Source organism: Lissotriton helveticus, chromosome 1_1 (genome assembly GCF_964261635.1).
Source record: "Lissotriton helveticus chromosome 1_1, aLisHel1.1, whole genome shotgun sequence".
In the NCBI taxonomy this organism is placed as follows: domain Eukaryota; kingdom Metazoa; phylum Chordata; class Amphibia; order Caudata; family Salamandridae; genus Lissotriton; species Lissotriton helveticus.
In genome coordinates this window covers 1156330968-1156354934 of record NC_136057.1, presented here as the reverse complement: position 1 = coordinate 1156354934, position 23967 = coordinate 1156330968, and the positions used below count along the sequence as shown (strand labels likewise).

The 23967-nt window shown below is 44.1% G+C and overlaps 1 protein-coding gene across 1 annotated transcript in view; it reads left to right on the top strand.

Moving 5' to 3' along the window:
• The window catches only part of RELN (reelin), a 1711021-nt gene that overhangs the window by 756833 nt on the left and 930221 nt on the right, over positions 1-23967 (top strand). The window contains exon 8 of the mRNA XM_078679027.1: positions 2790-2841. Within this exon, the coding sequence (XP_078535153.1) occupies positions 2790-2841 (52 nt within the window). The remainder of the gene's footprint in view (positions 1-2789; positions 2842-23967) is intronic.

Below are 23967 nucleotides of genomic sequence, written 5' to 3'. Positions count from 1 at the left end.
GGGCTTTGTGAAGGCACACAAAATGTGTTTCCTCTTGTATTCCACATTGAAAAACAATATGAAATCCTTAATGGAGGTGAATGCATCATTGAAGTAATATAATCGAAATCTGACCTGTAGTGTCAGTGATAAGTGGTTTATGTCTTGTCATCTACTGACAAGAGCAGAGTCCATGGTTTGCCCTTTTAAATACCCTAAGTATGCAAATACCTAAAATCCATAGTGCCACTCACACACCTAGTCACACACACCCACAGGTGCTCATACAACCCCTCACAGACCCACACAACCACTCCTACACCCACTCACAGTCCCCATAGCGCCACTCACAAACCCACACAGGCACTCACACACCCGTTAACACACCCACACAGCCATTCACACACCCACTCACAGACCCATAGTGCCACTGACAGACCCACAAAGGCACTCACCCACCCACTCACAGAACCACACAGGCACTCACACACCCACTCACAGACCCATACAGCCACTCACACATCCACACACATACTCATGCAGCCACTCCTACACCCACTCACCAACCTATACAGCTACAAACATACTCATAACAAAGTTTACAGGTTAGAGTTAGCAAATTAAGAAAAGTGTATCTTAGAAATTCACTAAGAAAACAAAGGTTACAGGGACATCATAGTTAGGAAATAGAATTTAAAATCCTTTGAAATCCACTGAAAAAACCAAAGGTTACAGGGACGTTATAGTTAGGCTCCGATTTCACTCATACAAAACCATAGAAATTCAGCAGTTATAGTTACCTAAGCTAACTATAATGTATGCCCCCACAATGCACTGCTTATGACCTCACATATTACATCACTCATGACATGTTCAGTCACATCACTGATTACATCTCAAATGACATCGCTGATGACATCATCCAGTGTTTGTGAGTGCTGTTTTAAAGTTTCTGAGTGTTAAAGAAATATAGTAAGATACTATGAATGTTAAAGTAGTAAACTTTTTGTACTATTAATGAGAGACACTATTTTTAACGCATATTATGTGAGTGGCTGTGTGTATCTATGTGTGAGTAGGTGTCTGAGTGGCTCAATCGGTGTGTGAGTGGCTGTATGGGTGAGTGAGGATCTGTGTGTGGCTGTGTGGGTGGGTCCATAAGTGTTGTAAGGGTGAGTGAGTGAATGGGTATGTGAGTGACTGTATGGGTGAGTGAGCAAATCTGAGAGTGGCTGTTTGGGTGAGTGTGTGCTTTTGTTAATGACTGTATAGGGGAGTGACAACTTGTGTTAGTATATGGATGAGTAAGTGAGTGGGTGTGTGAGTGTCATGTGTGATTTTGTTTGTCTTGCAGCAAGTCTTGAATTTAACTTTGGCTAAAATAGATGGCAAGGGTATGCTTTTCAGCATAAGAGAGATGAGGTCATATATTTGTGCACAGTAATCTTTGTGAACCTGCAGCGTAGACCTGACCATGGAGAACAAAGTAAATGCATTTAATTAATTTAACTTCACACCTTTAGTTATTTTTTATATATATTTCAGTTTGAAAGGAACGCTGATAACATATGGATGTCCATATACAACCCCCAACTTCTGTTCCTACTCATTCATGCTTTAATGTGGAGTCACTCCATTTATTAGAAGATGTATTTGTCAGAAATATTGAGCACAATTAATAATATGCAGTAGAATTTAATTTAATTCTGCATGGATGCATTTTCTCTGCTAACAGATCATACTAATTTATAGATGGCGCTTGCCCCTGAACAATGATAAAATGGAAGGTGTTGTGTCTACATTAGAAAGGCAGAGCAACGAAGAGTTATATTAAAATAATAGCTGCTGTCAAATACAAAACTACCCTGTAATCTTTTAGCTAACTATTCAAGGCATTACAGCACAACAGCAGGCAATTATGCTAACAGAAAAGGAGAAATAGGAAGCGTAATAGTAATAAAAATCTAAAAAAAAAACGTACTCACAGAAAAAATACTGACACAAAAATACTTTCAAAGACATACTATAGAAAAAACAATTAAAAAAGCAGAAAATATACAGTAAGTGTTAAAACACTAGCAGGAAAAATGCTGCTCATAATACAGCTGTTATGCTCTAAATTGTACAATTTGCATAGTTAGCCATTTCTGAAATATTCCTTCTTTCTCTTTTACAAATACCATGAGCAAGTTCTGTTTTTGTATGGGTTTATTTGCCTGGAGAGTCATTGGTGACAAGATACACTATTCCTCCCTCCCACTTGTTTATACAAAACCCCAATCACTTGGCTTTTATTGACAATCAACATACCTAATTGTGCCTTTCACAATTGTGTTTAGCACACTCTGATAATTGTGTGCAATTTGGAATTCATTTAATTTTCAGAATAGTGATACCTCGAAGTAAGATTCGTCGTTTCCATATTTGCAGTTAAGGTGTTCGGATCTGAAGACTCAAGATATGAGTACATATATTTTTGCGTGCATATTAAAAAAATGTCAAAATGTCCATATCAGTTAATGTTGACATTTTCAAGTAAAATGACCTTTCAGACAAATTACTGTAACTCGTTTCTTTTTGGCGACTACCTTAAACTGGCTTGATTTCTTCTCCGCCCACTTTTCTTATAATCTGAAAGCTCACAGTTGAAGCCGAGTTTTCCTGTATTGTTAGTTTAGGCATATCCACACGTGTAGGTATTATTATACAGGCGTGTGACATTTGTCTGGTGTAATTAACAAAGAATGTGTCTAAAAGGTACATTTCCTGCTGTACTGTTTCTAATTCTCATATACATTTTTGCCCTTTAGACCACCGCTGAACTGAACACGACCACAGGCTCTGTGCTGCAGTTTTCCATAGGTAAGTGCCCATTATCCAAGGAGCAATAGCTTTCAACATGTACAGGCTGCTTCTTTCTAGACCATTTTCCCGCCTGAGTTGTTTCATGTATGTTCTTATAGTATTTTAGGCATACTTAAAAAAAAAATTCAATATCTGTTCATAGTTTTCTTCATTCTACTTACGGAGGTGAAGTCAGCGCTGCTGCCTATTGAACTGAGGTTATTGATCAGGCAGCAATGGATGTGTCAAGCAGGTGCACTCACACAGTGATTACTCCGAAGGGGAACACTTTAATTTAGAGCTTACATTGATCCATTTACGAAATTGCAGAGCTGATTTGGCGCTGAAACGCTAATTTTTCCCCAGGGAAGCAAATACATTTGAATAGTTGAATCAGCAATTTGACCATCATGCTGGTCTGATTGAATGACTCAAGCTGGTTCAGAAATATTAAAAACGATGTTTCCTTTAAATCTGCTATTATTGTACAACTTTCGAGTATCTTGGTGTATTATTGTAGCAGGGTGGTATATTTGATTCAAATTCGGTTATTTTGTCAGAAAATGCATGCAATTGCCATACTTAGGGTGTTGGCCTACGTGATTTTAGTCTTTGGGTCAAGTCTTTAAAGTTCTTTATAAGTCCTTTCCTTGCTGGTGATGTGATACAAAAGTGATTCCATGCTGCCTCAGTGTAACAGAACACACCCCGAGCAGGGGCTCACTGCCAGTGGAAGCCATTTTCAATAGGAAGAGTCCCAATGAAAAGTAGTCTTAGGACGAACTTCCAATGGCAATGCAATCCAGCGCAGGGTTGTGTTTCTTTAGTGCCTCACATCGTGACTCAGCCCTTTGTGTGTCGGAGCTACTGACCCTGCAGCCGACGCTCAAGGGGCTTCAGTCCCCCCCACCCCCACCCCCCCCCCCCCCCACCCCCTCGTCGTGTGTGTCAGCCAGGCTTAGACAGCTTCCCGGGCACACAAAGACAGTTCTTGAGCTGTTGTGGGTTGGCTGGTCTGGCATCTTATCGCAGCCGCACCCGAGTATTTCACAGGTCTTTAAAAGACCATTTACTTGTTATCGAGGATTTGATGTAGACTCTGTTGTTTTTTCACCCGTTTCTAGAGCCTCTCCATCTCCACTCTGCCTATTCCTTAAAGCTGCAAATTAATTTTGCTGCCACAGTGTGAGAATGCATTTCCTGGAAAGTAGCCTTAGGCTTTGTGTTTTTTGCAATTTTATACAGCTCAAACTCCAGGTTGCACTAGTGCTTATCACCTTTGAGCCATCACCAGTTCTGATCCAGGGCTCCAGCGGTGTTGGGTCCCCTTTCTGATAGAGACTTCTAGCTGCAGATTCTTTACCTTAAAATTATCCACAGGCATCAGAATGGATCCGGAACTTTTTTCATGAGCAGCACCCCTGAGCGCCGGTATGTGGTGTCATCCGGCTCCATGTGGTGGCAGCGTCCGCACAGGAAGTGACATGCGCGGTGCCACCCCTTCATGCTGACTTTTGTCAAAGTCTTTTTTGAAAGATTTTCTCCTGGTGTAGCCAGAATGTTGACTAAAAAGTCTGACTTCAAGCCTCGCAGTACTTGTCATTGACAGATGTTGGTGACGAACCAGCCCCATGTTTGCCTCTGGTGCGCGACCAGACTTGCAAAGATTGCCGTGCCATGCACCCCAGGGAGCTGTCCCTCAAGCTCCGGGCTGCTCGGCATGCGACGCCGCGATGGTCTTGATCCTGGTCGAGAAGAAGGTCCGGGGATCAGTCGTAGAGCCCAAATTAGTCATTACACTCAAACTCGTCTGACCATTCGGGTAAGTCTCACAAGAAAAAGAACACAAAGAAGTCAAAGAGGGCTTCGACTTCACCCCGTCTGTTGTGGAATTCAGGTTGAATGAGAGAGCGTTGCCATTTGAGGCCTGGCTCCGAGATTGAGTTTGCACCTGGGCTGTCTCCGCACCTCCCCGAGTTTCCAGGAGTCTGAGTGACCCCAGCTCAACTTCGGGAGTTTTATTAGGCCTTGCGCTTCATATTTGATCAACACGTTCCTGCTGTCGTACATTGGGCCCTATGGGTTCGGGAGAGACCCCTATTGGTTCCCCGCCAGTGAGTCCACCCCAGGCAGATTTCAGGCCCCTTGAATCCACAGATGGATCCAGACTGGTGCCGGTCTTGGCAACTTGACCTTCCCTGGCACTGGTCCCGATGCTAATGCTCCAAGCGCCACCTGTGCTTTCTGAGGTGCCCGCCCTGTTCTGATCCCCCACCTCCGACGCAGAGTCGGAGGTGAATCAACCCATGCAGCCTGTGATGCTGGCTAAAGCCATGCCTTCCAGGCCAGAGCCTGAGCCCTTGTCTTATGGGCTAGGACTCAGGGAGGATGGGGAGCGGTCGCTGGACCCTGAAGAATGCCAGCCTTAAGATCCCAACATTGACAGGTATGAGAACTTGACGGAGGCAAGTGGACTGAACACTTTATAGACGTCCTGCTTGGGACTTGGTCCAAGCCCAGCACAGGGGCTCCTATGAACAGGACAATTGCCCTTCACCCCGCCACAAGGGACCCCAATTTCCTCACACAATACCCTATCCGATAGAACTTGGTGGACCTACCCTCTACTTCCTGTGTAAATCCTGGTGCATTTCCTACCGCCCCTGTCCCCCGGATAGGGAATCCAAGAGGCAGAACACCTTAGACAAGAAAATGTTTTCTTCCACCAGCCTGGCACTGCAGTCCATGAACACCAGGTGCCTTTTGGGCCATTACTCTCATGCTCGATGGGATTTGGTTGCACAGTTGCTCTCCTTGGTTCGGGAGGAAGTCTGGGCCATACTCTCCCAAGCTGTTGCTGATGGGAGAGATGCAGCTAAGCTCAAGATCAGATTTGGACTGGATAGCACCAACTCGCTCGGAGAACGGTTTACCCGATGGTGGCCTTACGGTGCCACGCCTGGCTGAGAACGACTGGCTTTTTTGAGGATGTTCAAGCATCGCTCATGAGAATGCCCTTTGATGGCTCCCATCTCTTCAGTAGTTTCAAGGCAGATTTAGTGCTTTAAGGACAGCAGAGCAACAGCCAGGGCCTTGGGCCTTTCCATGGCCCCCGCCAACCCCAGACAGCCTTTCGCTCCTTTTGTGGCCAAGTTTCCAGCCATGATTTTACATGCACAGCAACTACAGTACACAAGTCTCCCAGCCTCTGCATGGGCAAGGGCGTAGATCCCATAGACCCTGTGGGTCAGGCAGCCAGAGGTTGGGCCAGTGCACCACCCCCCAGCAGCGGCTGCCTCCGAACCCCTTTAGCTTACCCTCTTTCCCTCATGGGCACCCAGTAGGAGGAAGGATATGCCATCACCTGCGCCACTGAAGATCTATAACATTAGACCATTGGTTTCTTCAAATTGCCTGAAGGGGTTACCCCCTCCTTTTCATGACTACATCTCCACCCATGCCCTCTGCTTGCAGCAGGCTGAAGGGGGACCATCCTACCTTGTCTTGCCTGGAAGTGACAGCTCTCTTGGCCATGGTAGCCACAGAGAGGGTGCCGACATCAGAAGTAGGTTGTAAATGCTATTCCTGCTACTTTCTCGTGCCCTAGAAGGACCGAGGCCGGCGTCCTGTCCTAGACCTGCGCCCTCTCAATCTATTCATCAAGAAGGAGAAGTTCAAAATGAATGAATTAATGTGGGATTTTTAAACTGTACGCTACTCCACGGAGTGTCTTGTCACTGAGAGTGGTGAATCTCCCAACGTCGCACAACAACTGCCTCACTGAAAACAGGATTTGAGTTTCCTATGGAATGCAGTCTCCATCGGAATCAGGTGCAGTTCCTGAAGGAGTTCATTCCAGGTTTTAGCTGCCAGAAATGAAAAGGCTTTGCCCCCCTTGCGGGCATGCTTAAAAATTGGAATTGACAAGAGAGAGGCTGAGAAGACCACAGTGTTCTGGAGGGACAATACTGCACAAATCTAACACTTGTTCAAGTCATGTCTGCCCTGGACCTGGGAGACTGGATAGTAGCCTTGGACTTGCAGGACGCATATTTCCATATTCCTGTCCTGCTTGCCCACAGGTGTTACCTGCTGTTCATGGTGGGCCATGAGCTCTTTCAGTTTACTGTGCTTTCTTTTGGCCTTACCAGCCCCCATCGGGTGTTCACCAAGGTGATGGCAGTGGTGGTAGCTCATCTGCAGAGATCAGGGTTTCCAGTCTTTCCCTATCTCGACAACTGGCTGTTGAAGGCAGGCTCGCCCCAGGCTGTCCTCTCCCACCTCCAGAATATAGCAGACCTTCTGCATTCGTTGCGGTTCACTACCAACCTGCCAAAGTCACACCTGATTCCTCAGACGCTCCCTTTCATCAGAGCTGTTCTGTATACGGTGGGCTTATCCTCTTGAAAGCCAAGTCCAGGATATTCAGGTTATGACACCAATGTTTGAGCCTCTATCCTGAATTTCGGTGAGATTGAACCTAAGGCTACTGGGACTCATGGCCTCTTGCTTCCTGCTTTTGACACATGCTCGCTGGCATATGTGGGCTCTACAGAGGGATCTGAAGTTCCAGTGGGTGCAGCATCAGGGGAATCTCTCTGACATCGTCCAGATCTTGGAGGGAACTGCGAAGGATCTTCACTGGTGGTTAATGAACTGTAATTGGGTCAACGCCAGACCCCTCTCTCTTCCCCAACCAGATCTCACAGTAGTGACAGATGTGTCACTCCTGGGATGGGGCAGCCATCTGGGAGAGGTGGAGATCAGAGGACTCTGGTTTCCTGCAGAGTCTGGACTCCACATCAACCTTCTGGAGCTTCAGGCAATGCACCTGGCATTGAAAGACTGTCTACTCTCCATCAAGAGAAGGCTAGTGCAGGTGTTGATGGATAATACCACCTCACTGCCATGTGGTACTGCAGCAAATAGGGTGGGGTGGGGTGGGGTCATGGACCCTTTGTCAAGAGGCCCTGCATCTCTGAAAATGGCTGGAACGTCAGGGCTTTTACAGCCCTGGGAAGAGACTTGGTTAGATCTGTTCCCCACCGCTGAGAACGTGCAATGTCAGCCATTCTGTGCACTGGAGTTTCCAAGGCGGCTCTTGCTCTTAGACGCTTTTCATCTTGAGTGTAGCTCAGGCCTCCTATATGCCTTTCCACCCACACGACTCTTGCCCAGAGTTCTCAAGAGGATCTGGAACGACCGGGCCGCAGTCATCCTTGTGGCTCTGGAGGGGCTGAGAGAGATTAGTCCCGAGCTGTTGAGCATGGCCTTCGGTCCTCCGATCGGGATGCCTCTTCCGGAGGATCTTCTGTTGTAGCAGTAGGAGAGGGTTCTCCACTCGAACTTGTCGATGCTCTGACGTAATGCATGGAAATTGAGCTGCAACTGTTGACAGCTTTCGACCTTCTGCCCAAAGTCAGCAATTTTATTTTGGCAGGCAGATGTCCCTCTACCAAAACGCTATACACCTGCCATTGGGACAAGTTTATGGCATGGTGTGTACAGAATCAGGTTGACCTTAATTTTGCTCCCTCTCTCAGTTCCTTCTCTTTATCCTTTCCCTTGCCCAGCAGGGCTCTGCTCTGGGCACCTTAAAGGCCTATCTTTCTGCTGTCTCAGCCTTTCTGCAGTTACCTGGTCAATTATCCCTCTTCAAATCCCCTATTTTACATAGCTTCCTGAAAGGTTTGCAACATATGTTTTCTCCTTCACCCTTCATCTTGCCTCTGTGGGACCTTAATCTAGTCCTGACATTCCTAATGTGCACTTCCTTTGACCCATTGCACAACTGTCCTCTCAGGCTCCTTACCATCATGACGGCCTTCCTATTGGCAATATTATCTGCCCGGAGGGTCAGAGAAAGTCAGGCTAGATAGATTCTCAACCAGATAAAGCGTTACCAAAGGTAAGTAACTTGTTCCTCAGTACAGATCTACGCAGTCTCTTTGTCATACCTTAATATTTGCACATACGTATTTTCAATAACAGGATAGAAAATTGAATATTCAGTATTTAAAAGATAACTGAAAAAGGTGTTAGGTGATTAATGTTGTAGTATACTTTCATCTAATTAAAATGATTTGTCCAATTGCTCTAGGGGAGGAAATTGTAATGTATCAAAAATTTGCAGTCCTCTGGTGCAGCATTTTTCACTTCTAACATGTTGTCCGTCTTTTAGTTTAAGAATCATGGAGACTATTTGAGGAGATTGCAGTCTTGATGTTTTTGAAGTCTCTGTTCTTAGGATGCAGTATGGGGTGAGGGTTGTCTACAAGGGATTTTATTTGTCAACTAATTCAGTTTATTTGTTAGCATGAGTCATTGAGTTTGTCATCAACAGTCTAACTCAAATGTGTCCATAGGACAACAGTAATATGTATTGACATTAATCAAAAGAGGAAAAAGCACACGGGAGATCCTATTTGTATGAAAATATATTGTATTTTATATATCAGGAATTAATTTTAGGGGATACATCAAGTAGTTAATCATAAGCAAAATGTCATGAACAGATGTATAAAACAAATCAGCAAATCAGTTCATAACAACCATCAGCTCCTATAAGTGGAAAAAGAGCAACTAAAACCAGCGATGAAAAAAAGTTACTCTTAAGAACATACATTTCTTGTGAGATGATGAAGAGGTCGACGTTTCGGTCTTTGTTGCAGTTGTCTATAAGACCATCATCAGGACAATTGTATATTGCAGAGGAAGCCCCCTGTGTAGATACAATATAATTGTATTATCAATTTGTTCTTTTATCAACTACACATGATGACATCTAAAACATCATATTACAAATATTTCAACAAGGAAAACCGTGTGCGTAACACTAAAGTAGTGTTACTTGACATTCTTAGAAGTATGACATTAATCTTTTAGAAGGTAAAGGCCCAGTTATACATCAAACAACAAGCAAGTGAGTCAACATCAAAGCCCATTATACCAATAGAATAAGCACAAACGTACTTTGAAAATTGCGATGGAGGCGGAATTATTAAATTCATATAACTATTGGTGGAGATACGTGACTGCAGAAATCTGTCAGATGGAAAACAAGGTATTATATAGACTATGTAGTGTGAGTGCCAGCTGACCTATAAACATGTCAGGAGACATCGTACCTGCAGGTTTCTTGGAGGCAGTGTTAATTGATTCAGGCCGACAATCCAGCAACAATGAAGGAAGGCTCTTGTAGAACAGGGTTGTCCGTATTACTAGGAACAAACCGTAAAATTACTAAAAGTTTCTTTTACAGATTATAAATACAGTCAGTTGATTGACAAAATTTACTCAAGATTATTAGGTCATGTTAAATCTGGCCGATGTAAAAGCCCGCGGACCCTGACTTAAACTCAGAAAGGTGATCTCGAAGTCACCGCATCAATCAAAGCCAAAATAAGTCATGGAGCAATGACAGTTCATACCACCAGGACAAGTACAGAAACCAAAATAGGGGTAGGTTAAGTGAACATGCAAAGTGAAAAGAAAAGAACCCTCAGGCACCCACAAAAGTTGGTAGCCATTGTCTTCATTGGGTTCTTTTTTGAGTGAAAAATATCAAAAGTGTGATAAAGTAGTGAGTTTAAAAAGAGTGTGGACTACTCCTCAAACAAAAAACTTTATTGCGAGGGTAGTTCTAACTCTGTTAAAACCAGTGAAAAGATAACGGACTTATATGTGGTTAGGTTAATTTGAACCTTCAAGTCCTATAAGAATTTTTAAGAAAGGTCAACATGTTTCTGCTAGTGAGCCAATAATCAGCTCAGCATTCGTCAGGACCAAAAAAATTACATCCTCACTCCATGGATGACACTCACTAAGGTGCCAGTACCGTATGGAGTGGGCAGAGACAGAAATCCAACCTTAACTGTGCGATTTGCACAAATGGTGTCTCCTACGGCCTCTCCAATTCATGAGAGACAGGTAAATCTGCAAAAAATAAACACAAGCATAGCAACAAGTTTATAAGCAGTATCCCTGTTTAGAAAGAATATAAACAATGTTAGTTATATACAACTCAGCTTTGTTCAACCTACAGAGACCTTCCCCAATGAAACCCTTACGTTAAAAACAGAAAGTATCGAGGACATTCTCTCGCTTCATGATTAAACTGCAAATGTTTAGGTATCACGAGTACTGTTTTTTACTCAACAGTGTTCCTGGCCTCATTTATTGCCAAAGAACCGGCTATGCATTGGGGTACCGTATTATTTTGTAAGCGGATCCCAATGTATGCATATTAAGAACTAATTAAAAAAAGTGCATGGTTCGTAGCATTACTCAACAAAAATGAAAACATCTTTACAAGAGAAACGGTAAATAAGTAATGATCCCATTACTCACACTCGGCAGATAGTGATAACGCCCCTTGGGCTAGTGGCAGGGGGAAACCTTCACGTCCGGGCCCTCTGTGTGGAACAAACAGCCAAGGAAACCGTTAGTTATTAGTTACAGAAACACGCAACTGACTGCGCGAGTAATACGGACTTTCCTAGCACTTACTTGCTCCTGGACGACCGCCCGCCTTCAGACCTACGTTGGCCACATCCACTGCCCGGATCAACAAGCTTTCGACCCGGATGTGGAGATTAAAAAAGAATTTTAGAAAGGACGCGACTCGCGCTCACGTGACTGCGTGACTCGCCGTCACGTCATTCTTTCTTAGCCCTCAGTTTTTAAAGTGGCAGTGGTATTATTTTACATGGGGAGATGTGTGATAACCGTATATTTACGTATGCATTCCCAAAGCAGAGGCATATATGTGTGTTCCTAAAGCAGAGGCATATATACTCAATTCTGGCTGGTGATAGAGGGAAGGCATAAACATCAATCTGGACCAGCTAATTCAGAATGCTGCTAAATCTAGTAATAGTTAGAGGAATTCAAAAAACTGGTGGCTAGAATAACCCTCGTCCTTGAGTCCGCAGAACCCAATAGGTGCTGACCTCTGATCCAAAATCATTATCTAGAGAATTCGTAATTCAAACAAATACACATATATAAAAAAGTTTGTTCATATATGTATAAAAACACCATCTGAAGGGGTATTAATGCAAGAAAACTAAATTCGTCATTCATTTAGCAAGGGGCATCGGAAGGTGAATAGGAGCACAAGATGGTGTAATGGATCCATTCACCTACGCATCACTGACCCCCACGGAATATCATCATTAAGGCCTTGTAAATGCGTAGATAAGCGGTAAATCCATCTTTGCTCTTTTTCGAAGAGGTTGCCCTCTTTCCTCTGGTCCAGTTGTTCTATCACTGTCCATCTAATATCATCTGGACAGTGGCCCTGCTCAAGAAAATGGGCTGTAAGTTTGGTTGTGTTCCTGCCACATCTCACATTACTTCGATGTTCACTAATGCGAGTCTTAATTTTTCTTGTGGTCATTCCCACATACTTGAGGTGGCAGGGACAGGTAATCAAGTAGATGACGTTACTTGAATTACAATTCGTATGGCTCCTGATATACCATATTTTACCTTCCTCCAAGTTGAGAGTTTTCGCCATTGAAGTTAAGTGACAGACACTACATCCACCACATGGAAAGTGACCTGTCACTGGGGGTAAACCCCAAGCATCTTGGAGAGTTTGATCATGAGAGGATTTGACAGTTCTAGGGCGTGTGTGGACAAGTGCATCTTGCAAACTTCTTTCCCGTTTGTAGGAAAAAAGGGGTTTATGCCATGTACGTCCCCCACTGTTAAGGATCCGCCAGTGTTTGCCTATGCAGCGACTCACAGCATTGGAAACAGTGCTGTAAGTCGTTACACAGGTTAGGGGGATCTCAGCGTTGGCATCCTTGATGTGATCCTCCAGAAGAGCCTCTCTGTTGTTATTTCTCGCTCTTTTACAGCTTTTACGGAGTATTTCTTTTGGATAGCCCCTACTCAATAGCTTGTTCATAAGATCTTCTGCTTGTTTGTTAAAATCTCCAGGTTTACTACAGTTTCTACGAATGCGTAGATACTCAATCTAAGGTGTCTAAATTCCAGAAAGATCTCAAGAAATGGTCATACGATAAGACCTATCCGTATGCCAGTTCCGAGTACTCCCAACTGGACCGAAATACTCCTGATTCTAATACATCAGATGACTCTGATTCCAGCAACTCTAGTGCAGGAAGCAAAGGTAATAAACAGCGAGGAAGAGGTCGGGGTAGACCAAACTATAATACCCCCCAATGGGTCCCGTTTCAACAAGGGCAGGGTATGTACCAGCTAAACCCATTTAGTCAACCACCAACGCTGAGATCCCCCTAACCTGTGTAACGACTTACAGCACTGTTTCCAATGCTGTGAGTCGCTGCATAGGCAAACACTGGCGGATCCTTAACAGTGGGGGACGTACATGGCATAAACCCCTTTTTTCCTACAAACGGGAAAGATGTTTGCAAGATGCACTTGTCCACACACGCCCTAGAACTGTCAAATCCTCTCATGATCAAACTCTCCAAGATGCTTGGGGTTTACCCCCAGTGACAGGTCACTTTCCATGTGGTGGATGTAGTGTCTGTCACTTAACTTCAACTGCGAAAACTCTCAACTTGGAGGAAGGTAAAATATGGCATATCAGGAGCCATACGAATTGTAATTCAAGTAACGTCATCTACTTGATTACCTGTCCCTGCCACCTTAAGTATGTGGGAATGACCACAAGAAAAATTAAGACTCGCATTAGTGAACATCGAAGTAATGTGAGATGTGGCAGGAACACAACCAAACTTACAGCCCATTTTCTTGAGCAGGGCCACTGTCCAGATGATATTAGATGGGCAGTGATAGAACAACTGGACCAGAGGAAAGAGGGCAACCTCTTCGAAAAAGAGCAAAGATGGATTTACCGCTTATCTACGCATTTACAAGGCCTTAACGATGATATTCCGTGGGGGTCAGTGATGCGTAGGTGAATGGATCCATTACACCATCTTGTGCTCCTATTCACCTTCTGATGCCCCTTGCTAAATGAATGACGAATTTTGTTTTCTTGCATTAATACCCCTTCAGATGGTGTTTTTATACATATATGAACAAACTTTTTTATATATGTGTATTTGTTTGAATTACGAATTCTCTAGATAATGATTTTGGATCAGAGGTCAGCACCTATTGGGTTCTGCGGACTCAAGGACGAGGGTTATTCTAGCCACCAGTTTTTTGAATTCCTCTAACTATTACTAGATTTAGCGGCATTCTGAATTAGCTGGTCCAGATTGATGTTTATGCCTTCCCTCTATCACCAGCCAGAATTGAGTATATATGCCTCTGCTTTAGGAACACACATATATGCCTCTGCTTTGGGAATGCATACGTAAATATACGGTTATCACACATCTCCCCATGTAAAATAATACCACTGCCACTTTAAAAACTGAGGGCTAAGAAAGAATGACGTGACGGCGAGTCACGCAGTCACGTGAGCGCGAGTCGCGTCCTTTCTCGAATTCTTTTTTAATCTCCACATCCGGGTCGAAAGCTTGTTGATCCGAGCAGTGGATGTGGCCAACGTAGGTCTGAAGGCGGGCGGTCGTCCAGGAGCAAGTAAGTGCTAGGAAAGTCTGTATTACTCGCACAGTCAGTTGCGTGTTTCTGTAACTAATAACGAACGGTTTCCTTGGCTGTTTGTTCCACACAGAGGGCCCGGACGTGAAGGTTTCCCCCTGCCACTAGCCCAAGGAGCGTTATCACTATCTGCCGAGTGTGAGTAATGGGATCATTACTTATTTACCGTTTCTCTTGTAAAGATGTTTTCATTTTTGTTGAGTAATGCTACGAACCATGCACTTTTTTGAATTAGTTCTTAATATGCATACATTGGGATCCGCTTACAAAATAATACGGTACCCCAATGCATAGCCGGTTCTTTGGCAATAAATGAGGCCAGGAACACTGTTGAGTAAAAAACAGTACTCGTGATACCTAAACATTTGCAGTGTAATCATGAAGCGAGAGAATGTCCTCGATACTTTCTGTTTTTAACGTAAGGGTTTCATTGGGGAAGGTCTCTGTAGGTTGAACAAAGCTGAGTTGTATATAACTAACATTGTTTATATTCTTTCTAAACAGGGATACTGCTTATAAACTTGTTGCTATGCTTGTGTTTATTTTTTGCAGATGTACCTGTCTCTCATGAATTGGAGAGGCCGTAGGAGACACCATTTGTGCAAATCGCACAGTTAAGGTTGGATTTCTGTCTCTGCCCACTCCATACGGTACTGGCACCTTAGTGAGTGTCATCCATGGAGTGAGGATGTAATTTTTTTGGTCCTGACGAATGCTGAGCTGATTATTGGCTCCCTAGCAGAAACATGTTGACCTTTCTTAAAAATTCTTATAGGACTTGAAGGGTCAAATTAACCTAACCACATATAAGTCCGTTATCTTTTCACTGGTTTTAACAGAGTTAGAACTACCCTCGCAATAAAGTTTTTTGTTTGAGGAGTAGTCCACACTCTTTTTAAACTCACTACTTTATCACACTTTTGATATTTTTCACTCAAAAATGAACCCAATGAAGACAATGGCTACCAACTTTTGTGGGTGCCTGAGGGTTCTTTTCTTTTCACTTTGCATGTTCACTTAACCTACCCCTATTTTGGTTTCTGTACTTGTCCTGGTGGTATGAACTGTCATTGCTCCATGACTTATTTTGGCTTCGATTGATGCGGTCACTCTTCTGTTGTTTTCTACTATTGATATCGAGGGGTGCGAGAGTGTCCTCTAAATCCCCTATCACTTGTGGTGTTCCCCAGGGCTCTTCACTCTCCCCATTATTATTTAACCTTTATCTCCGCCCTTTAATTCTCACTCTTCACAAATGGGACGTTATCGTTTCCAATTATGCTGACGATCTGCAGCTCGTCTTTCCACTCGATTCTCCTCAGGCGACTAACAACTTTCATGCCTTCATGACCCATATCCATCAATGGATGAATCTGAACCAATTAAAACTCAATCCTGGAAAGACTGAGCTACTTCTTCCTGGCTCCAGTGCCGCTTTCTGGGGTCCGCAGTTTTGGCCTCTCGATCTGGGCCCCCCCCCGATACCACTCAAGGCAGTTAGGAGCCTGGGGGTGACGATCGATGCCGAACTGTCACTCAAGGCCCAAGTAGGTGCCACGATTTCTTCGTGTATGTTCCAACTCCGAAAAATCCGGAAGATCAGGCACCTACTTCCACATGCGGCCCTGTGTCAGGTCGTCATGTCCCTTGTTTTATCACGTCTTGATTTCTCTAATTCCCTCTATCATGCACTCCCGGGTTTTCTTTTACACCGCCTTCAGGTTGTACAAAACGAGGCAGCCCGTCTCATATTCAAGATCCCTAAGTGGCAATCAGCGAAGCTTTTGCTCCGCAGACTCCATTGGTTGCCAGTGAAGGAGAGAGCAGCCTTCAAGATGGGCTGCTTGGTATTCAAATCCCTTCACTGCTCTTGTCCTGCCTTCCTGAAATCCCTGATCACCCCGTATCAACCTGCTCGCTCTCTCCGTTCAGCATCCCACCACTTGGTTGTCATCCCCAAATTTAAACTTAACAAATTTGGTGGCCGCCGTTTTGCTCTTCTTGCCCCTAAATTTTGGAACTCCCTTCCTCCGATCATCAAATCCAGCAACTCCCTTTTTCAGTTTAGGAAACTTCTCAAGACTTTTTTGTTTACCCTTCCGGAATAAACTCTTTTCCACTCACTTACATGTCCCTCCAGCAAGCGCCAAGAAACCTCCGGGTGTTAGTGCGCGTAACAAGTTTCATTTAACATAACATAGCATAACCCTTTCTCTCTGGTTGATTATATTGATCTCGAAGTCACACCTGGGTAGGTTAATGACAATATGGCCAACATCAGATTTCTATATAAAAGACCTAATTACGGGGACATCAGCCATCGTACATGCTAATGTGCAGATAAGAGGAACATTCACTCATCTTGATAATCTGTGTTATGGCACTGTGAAGACTCACGCTCAATAGTTACGAGTGATGAATCTTAGGCTATCAGCAGCCATGCCACTTATTCAAGAGATCTAACGTTATTTGTGGGTAAACTGTTGAAAACATCACGTTTATTATACCGCGTAATAGATGCCGCGGACAAGACCACGTCTGCATTTATTGTGGTCGTTTACATAGTGCAGGTGCATATTTTACTTGTAGCACATACCGGAAAAGTATAATGCCGCAAGCATAGTTTGAATGAATATATTGCTCGTATCACATGCCGGACAAAAATGGTGCCGCGTGCATGGCAAATTGCGCAGTATATTTAAGAGTCTTCGACATGTGATAGAGATATAATACATACTATTGATTCTTATCTATATTGTTACAAGCAAATCAAATGCACAAACTGACAACTAAAAGGCACGACATTTAACGGTCTGCCGAGAAATGTAACGTCAAGGTCATATAAAGATCTAAAGAATGGAGGCGGGTAAATTACTTACATTAACGGCTTAATGTAGCACCAACAACGATCCGGCAACTGGAAAAGTTTTCGGGATACGGATGGCGGCGGCGGCCCTTCCTTTTTAAATACCCTACCCCGGAAGTATTACAGACTTACTTGAAACTGAAGGCGGACTGCAGTAGCAGCCGTCTATGGTTAATAATCAAGCGTGTTTATCAACTGGTCTGATAAATACTATGGCGGCCATCTTGGAAGGTCGATTGTCATCTATAACGCATAATGGCAGTTAGTTATAAACTATAATGGACGATGGTGGTGATAACAACAATGTAGGAGATAGGTGTGGGACCTGGCCTCGTGGCATGGTTCCCCCCGTTCCTCAGCACCCCGTTAGCCTAGCTCTGCACCTAGAAACCCCTGGTCGTCCTGTTCCCTGTCCGCCCCGCTCCTTACCCGACCCCACCAACCGACAACCAGCCCTGCATTCCACCATCCTCCTTCCCGGCACCGGGCGCCCAGAACCTACATCACCCCACAGGGCCCCCGGCCGCCATTTTCCCTTCCCGAGGTCCCTGACTCCCTGGGCCTTGCCTGACCCCAGCCCCAGCGAAACTTGGGCTCCAGACGCACCATGCCCGGCTGGGGGGTAAAGGGCTCCCTGAGTGAGATAAGACCAAGGAGTTTTGATTGCACCTCCAGCCTCCCTGGGAGACTGGTTTCTCTCACATCTCTGGCCTTCCCCTGTGGGCAGGTTTCGATCGCACCTCTGGACTCCCCGAGAGCTGGCTCCAGACCCTGCTGAGCGTCTGGGAATTCCCGGCCGCATCTTCAAAAGGATAAAAGGGCCAACCAACGGACCTCTCCAACGACCAGCCCCCAAGGCACGAGACCTCCGCCTGCGAGGGTCCGGACATCAAAGGGACACTGGACTATATCAAGGCCCGCCCAAGAACTAGGGGGGAGTTGTATCCTGGACAAGAGAGCCCTGCTGATCTGATCGCGGCTTAACCCTTGGGGAAAACTGAAACTTCGAACTCATCGAGCCCTGCTGACGCTGTCGCGGCTCATCCTCATGAAGACGGAACTGTAACATCGGAGCCCTGCTGACCTCGTCGCGGCTCGACCCTGAACGCTAAAGACCTTCGTGGAACACCCTGAGCTCTGCTGACGTGGTCGCGGCTCCTCAAGAACTGACCTCCGGATCGAGCCCTGCTGACCTCGTCGCGGCTTGAGGAGTACTCTGGTCTGGCTGGACCATCGACGCTACCAGTACGAATTGGTTCGACCCGAAGTGAGTGAAGCAGCCGGTACGATCATCATCTTTCGTATCCCCCGGCTCCAGGATTGAGAGCTGTGCGTAGGATACGCCTCGTGCTGGCCTAAAGATTGAGACTGTCCCGCTTCCCTCTTCCTAAATGCCTGAGACTTTACGATCCCTCGATCGTTTGTAAATACGAGTGCATTTTACCTATACTGTTGATAAAGAACTTGCCTATTGAAATCCCCGGTGTGGTGTCCGTTCATACGTGTAGTGTGAGCTCAGTGTGTACGATCCTAGACTCGAAGTCCTCCCCGGTGAGGACCTCACGTTAAGACTCGGCATTATTTGTGGGAGAGGTGGGTCACGGAGGGGTCGGGAGAGCATAGCCTGGCCCTCTGGGATCGCCCCTTCTAACAATAGGTTTATTAAATTAACAGTACGACTTAAGTCACTAAATTTAGCATTTAAAAAAACATAGCTGTGGCATCAACCATCTGAAAAATGCAAGTTAATAAAATAACAGATGTATATCGACAAATTTGATAGATAACAAATACATTTGGAAAATTTCAATTAACAAATCAAATGATTTGTTAATTGAAATTGTCCAAATGTATTTGTTATCTATCAAATTTGTCGATATGCATCTGTTATTTTATTAACTTGCATTTTGCAGATGGTTGATGCCACAGCTGTTTTTTTAAATGCTAAATGTAGTGACTTAAGTGGTACTGTTAATTTAATAAACCTATCTCCTACATTGTTGTTATCACCACCATCGTCCAATATACTTTATACTCACTGCCATTATGCGTTATAGATGACAATCGACCTTCCAAGATGGCCGCCATAGTATTTATCAGACGAGTTGATAAACATGCTTGAGTATTAACCATAGATGGCTGCTACTGCAGTCCGCCTTCTGTTTCAAGTATGTCTGTAATACTTCCGGGGTAGGATATTTAAAAAGGAAGGGCCGCCGCCGCCGTCCGTATCCCAAAAACTTTTTTGGTTGCCGGATCGCTGTTGGTGCTACATTAAGCCGTTAATGTAAGTAATTTACCCGCCTCCGTTCTTTAGATCTTTCTATGACCTTGACGTTACATTTCTCGGCAGACCGTTAAATGTCGTGCCTTTTAGTTGTCAGTTTGTGCATTTGATTTGCTGGTAACAATATAGATAAGAATCAATAGTATGTATTATATCTCTATGACATGTCGAAGACTCTTAAATATAGTGCCCAATTTGCCATGTACGCGGCACCATTTTTGTCCTGCATGTGTTACGAGCAATATATTCATTCAAACTATGCTCGCGGCATTATACTTTTCCGGTATGTGCTACGAGTAATATATGCACCTGCACTATGTAAACGACCGCAATAAATGCAGACGTGGTCTTGTTCGCGGCATCTATTACGCGGTATAATAAACGTGATGTTTTCAACAGTTTACCCACAAATAACGTTAGATCTCTTGAATAATTGGCATGGCTGTAGATAGCCTGAGATTCATCACTCGTAACTATTGAGCGTGAGTCTTCACAGTGCCATAACACAGATTATCAAGATGAGTGAATGTTCCTCTTATCTGCACATTAGCATGTACGATGGCTGTTGTCCCTGTAATTAAGTCTTTTATATAGAAATCTGATGTTGGCCATATTGTCATTAACCTACCCAGGTGTGACTTCGAGATCACCTTTCTGAGTTTAAGTCAGGGTCCGCGGGCTTTTACATCGGCCAGATTTAACATGACCTAATAATTTCGACAACATTTCTTCAATCAACTGGCTGTATTTATAATCTGTAAAAGAAACTTTTAGTCATCTTACGGTTTGTTCCTAGTAATACAGACAACCCTGTTCTACAAGAGCCTTCCTCCATTGTTGCTGGATTTTCGGCCTGAATCAATTAACACTGCCTCCAAGAAACTTGCAGGTACGATGTCTCCTGACATGTTTATAGGTCAGCTGGCACTCACACTACATAGTCTATATAATACCTTGTTTTCCATCTGACAGATTTCTGCAGTCACGTATCTCCATCAATAGTTATATGAATTTAATAATTCCGCCTCCATCGCAATTTTCAAAGTAGGTTCGTGCCTATTCTATTGGTATAATGGCTTTGGTGGTGACTCACTTGCTTGTTGTTTGATGTATAAATGGGCCTTTACATTCTAAAAGATTAATGTCATACTTCTAAGAATGTCAAGTAACACTACTTTAGTGTAACGCACACAGTTTTCCTTGTTGAAATATTTTTAATATGATGTTTTAGATGTCATCATGTGTAGTTGATAAAAGAAAAAAATGATAATACAATTATATTGTATCTACACAGGGGGCTTCTTCCCCTGCAATATACAATTGTCCTGATGATGGTCTTATAGACAACTGCAACAAAGACCGAAATGTCGACCTCTTCATCCTCTCCCAAGAAATGTATGTTCTTAGGAGTAATTTTTTTTCATCGCTGGTTTTAGTTGCTCTTTTTCCACTTATAGGAGCTGATGCTTGTTATGAACTGATTTTCTATTTGTTTTATACAACTGCTCATGACATTTTGCTTATGATTAAGTACTTGATGTATCCCCTCGAATCTAAAATACAATATATTTTCATACAAATAGGATCTCCCGTGTGCTTTTTCCTCTTTTGATTAATGTCAATACATATTACTGTTGTCCTATGGACACATTTCAGTTAGACTGTTGATGACAAACTCAATGACTCATGCTAAGGAATAAACTGAATTAGTTGACAAATAAAGCCCCTTGAAGACAACCCTCACCCTGTACTGTATACTGCCCAAGCTTACAAGGGTCTAGTGGGTTACCCGAATTCCTTAATGTTCTTAGGATGTGCAGTTTTCTACTTTTAGTTTTGTGCTCAATGCTGGTTTGTGGCAGCAAAAATCGTTTTGATGGTACATGTTTTTGTATGGCGCAGTAGTCAGCAATTATTAGGCCTGTAGGTGCCCCTAGGTGTCATGAAGGCTGGTTATAGTCTGGTATGTGCCATGGAAGGTGATCCCTTGGGTACGGGGTGGGAGTGATATTGAGGTGACAAGGGCTGATTGTAGGCTTATGTTCTGAAACGAAGATGCTCCTTTTGTGTGGGAGGATGCTTCTTGTTACCTAGTACCTTACCAATCTGAGTGTGGTCAGTCTATTTGGACTGGTGGCGGGTTGTCCCAATACAGAGTGACCCAGACTAATGGTGGAAAGTGAGTTTGACCTTGAGTCCATCACTGGTGCAATTAACCAGTAAACCTGAAGATAGTCCCAGCAGAGAGCCCTCCACATATTGGATTTTATTTTGTGACCTTTCACTGAACCCCATGGATCTATGTGTTTTGTCTTTCTATGGCACCTGGTTCAGTCTTCTATAAACTTGTGTTGACATGGTCAGGGAGTCCGTGCGTGATATTTTCAAATGAGCTCTATCTGCGTGTTACTTTTGGTGTGTCTTCTCCCTTTGGGTATATTTTCTGTCTCCATGCACGTTTGTTTTCGCTGTTTATCTTTACTCAGCTGCACGTGCTCTCTTCAGCAGGTCTTCATTTTGCTTCCTATCCTTCGTGTTGGAACGTAGCACCTCCAAATGCTATTTGTTCTACTGCAAAACAGCACTGCCCGCCGCAAAAAGAACCAGTAGGCTGTAACTAAGCATGTGTAAGAGCTACCGTAATACATTCTGGTTGTTTTAAATGCGAGGGGTTAAAGCAAGCTTTCCGTCGCATAAACCATCGGAGCACCAGGTTCAGAAGCAAAGAGAAACAGCGCAGCCTGTACCGTGGGTGCTCTGCGGCTTCCGAATGTGATTTGTCCCCTACTGGTATAATGGATCGCTCGGAATCACATGCCATTATGGAATTAATTGTTTCAGCTGAAACGTGGGATTAGGGATAGTTTTTATACTAATCCTGCTCGCAGGGTAACCTCGGGAGACAGTCGTGCGAATGATTAACATCCTGTGTATGTAAAATAAAACCGGTTTGCTTCCCCTAAATGTGTCATACCACAAATGGTTCCTTTGTGTGTATTTTATTGTCCCAATAGTAAAGTGTCCACAGCATTTAAAACACGATGCAACACAGAGGTTTGATGGTGAGAGGAAGCAGCAATGCAAACTTCCGCTCACTGCTGTGCTGTATGAGGGCAGTGACTACTTGTGCTTTTTCTTCTGGATTAATGCATCATTGGTGCTCAGTTTGGAGACTAGGCGCGCTCTGAACGAGGCAGACCGTTTGTATAACAGCGTTACAGTTTGATACAGGGCTGGTGCTACCTGCACTGTAATAGTAGACAGTTGCCCACGGAGACCAGTAACGAAGTACACGATTGCCCCCAGAAGCATCAAATATAACCTAACTGACCAGAAAGAGTAGGCAGAATGTAACTTGGGACACCAAATAAAGCTAGCAGCAGTCTTATTTTGATTTACGACATATTTCTGGTGCCATAATATATATAGGAAGCATTGTCCATCTCTGCTCCGAGCTCCACACTTTAACTCGCCGCACTGGACGCAGAGAGAGACATGGCGCCCAGTTACCGTGATTGCGCTGTTCTGAGTGCACATGCACTCAGAACAGCACATCACTGAATAGCAGAGTGGCTGTATGAAGTCTGCATTCTTCCATTCACTTTTGTTTTCTTGTATAATGTATCTACCGGTTTTAATCCCAAATGTATCCGGCTTTGAGACTGCTTGTTTTTGTGGTATAATGTATCTACCTGTTTTTATGCCAATGGTATCCCCCCCTCCTAAGTCTTTTGTATTCCACCTGTCAATCCTGTAAAGCACTCTAATACCCTCACGGGTCTGGTTCGCGCTCTATAACACTAAAAAATAAAAAAATAAATACTTGCAGCCAGAGACCCAGACCCATTTTAAACAATGGCACAGATGCCCCTGGAGCCGAGTGCCATACATTACTGACCCCAGCTTCAGTGGGGTACCTGGAAGGTCCCTCTGACCTCTATGCCCCCTCCACAGGGATGCCCATGTGGATGTGCTGTGAGCCACTTCTATGTAGGGCACAGTCAGCGTGACTCTTGCCAGTCCCTTTGCCTCTAAGGCCCATATATGTAGTATGGCATGGGCAAAACTGCAAACTGTTCCCTCATTTGCATGGGGCACCTCCCAATGTAAATGAGGAAACGTCCCTATGTGAACGTGCCAACATAACATGATCCATATTATATAAGGAGCTGAACAAGCATCTGCTGGTCCTTCTATAATACCAAAGAGGGAAAAGCAGATGCATACAGGGCACTCATTAGGTCGAGCATACCTACAGAATGAGGTGGCAGCCATGTCAAAGCTTTTAAAAAAAAAACTTTAGCCATGCTGTGAAGCATGGCTGAAAGCCACTGAAAAAGCAATAGGTCACACAGGGGAGGCTGATTGGTTTTACTAGTGCTTGTTGAATTATGGCACTTCTGTTTCTACAGTGTTTGTC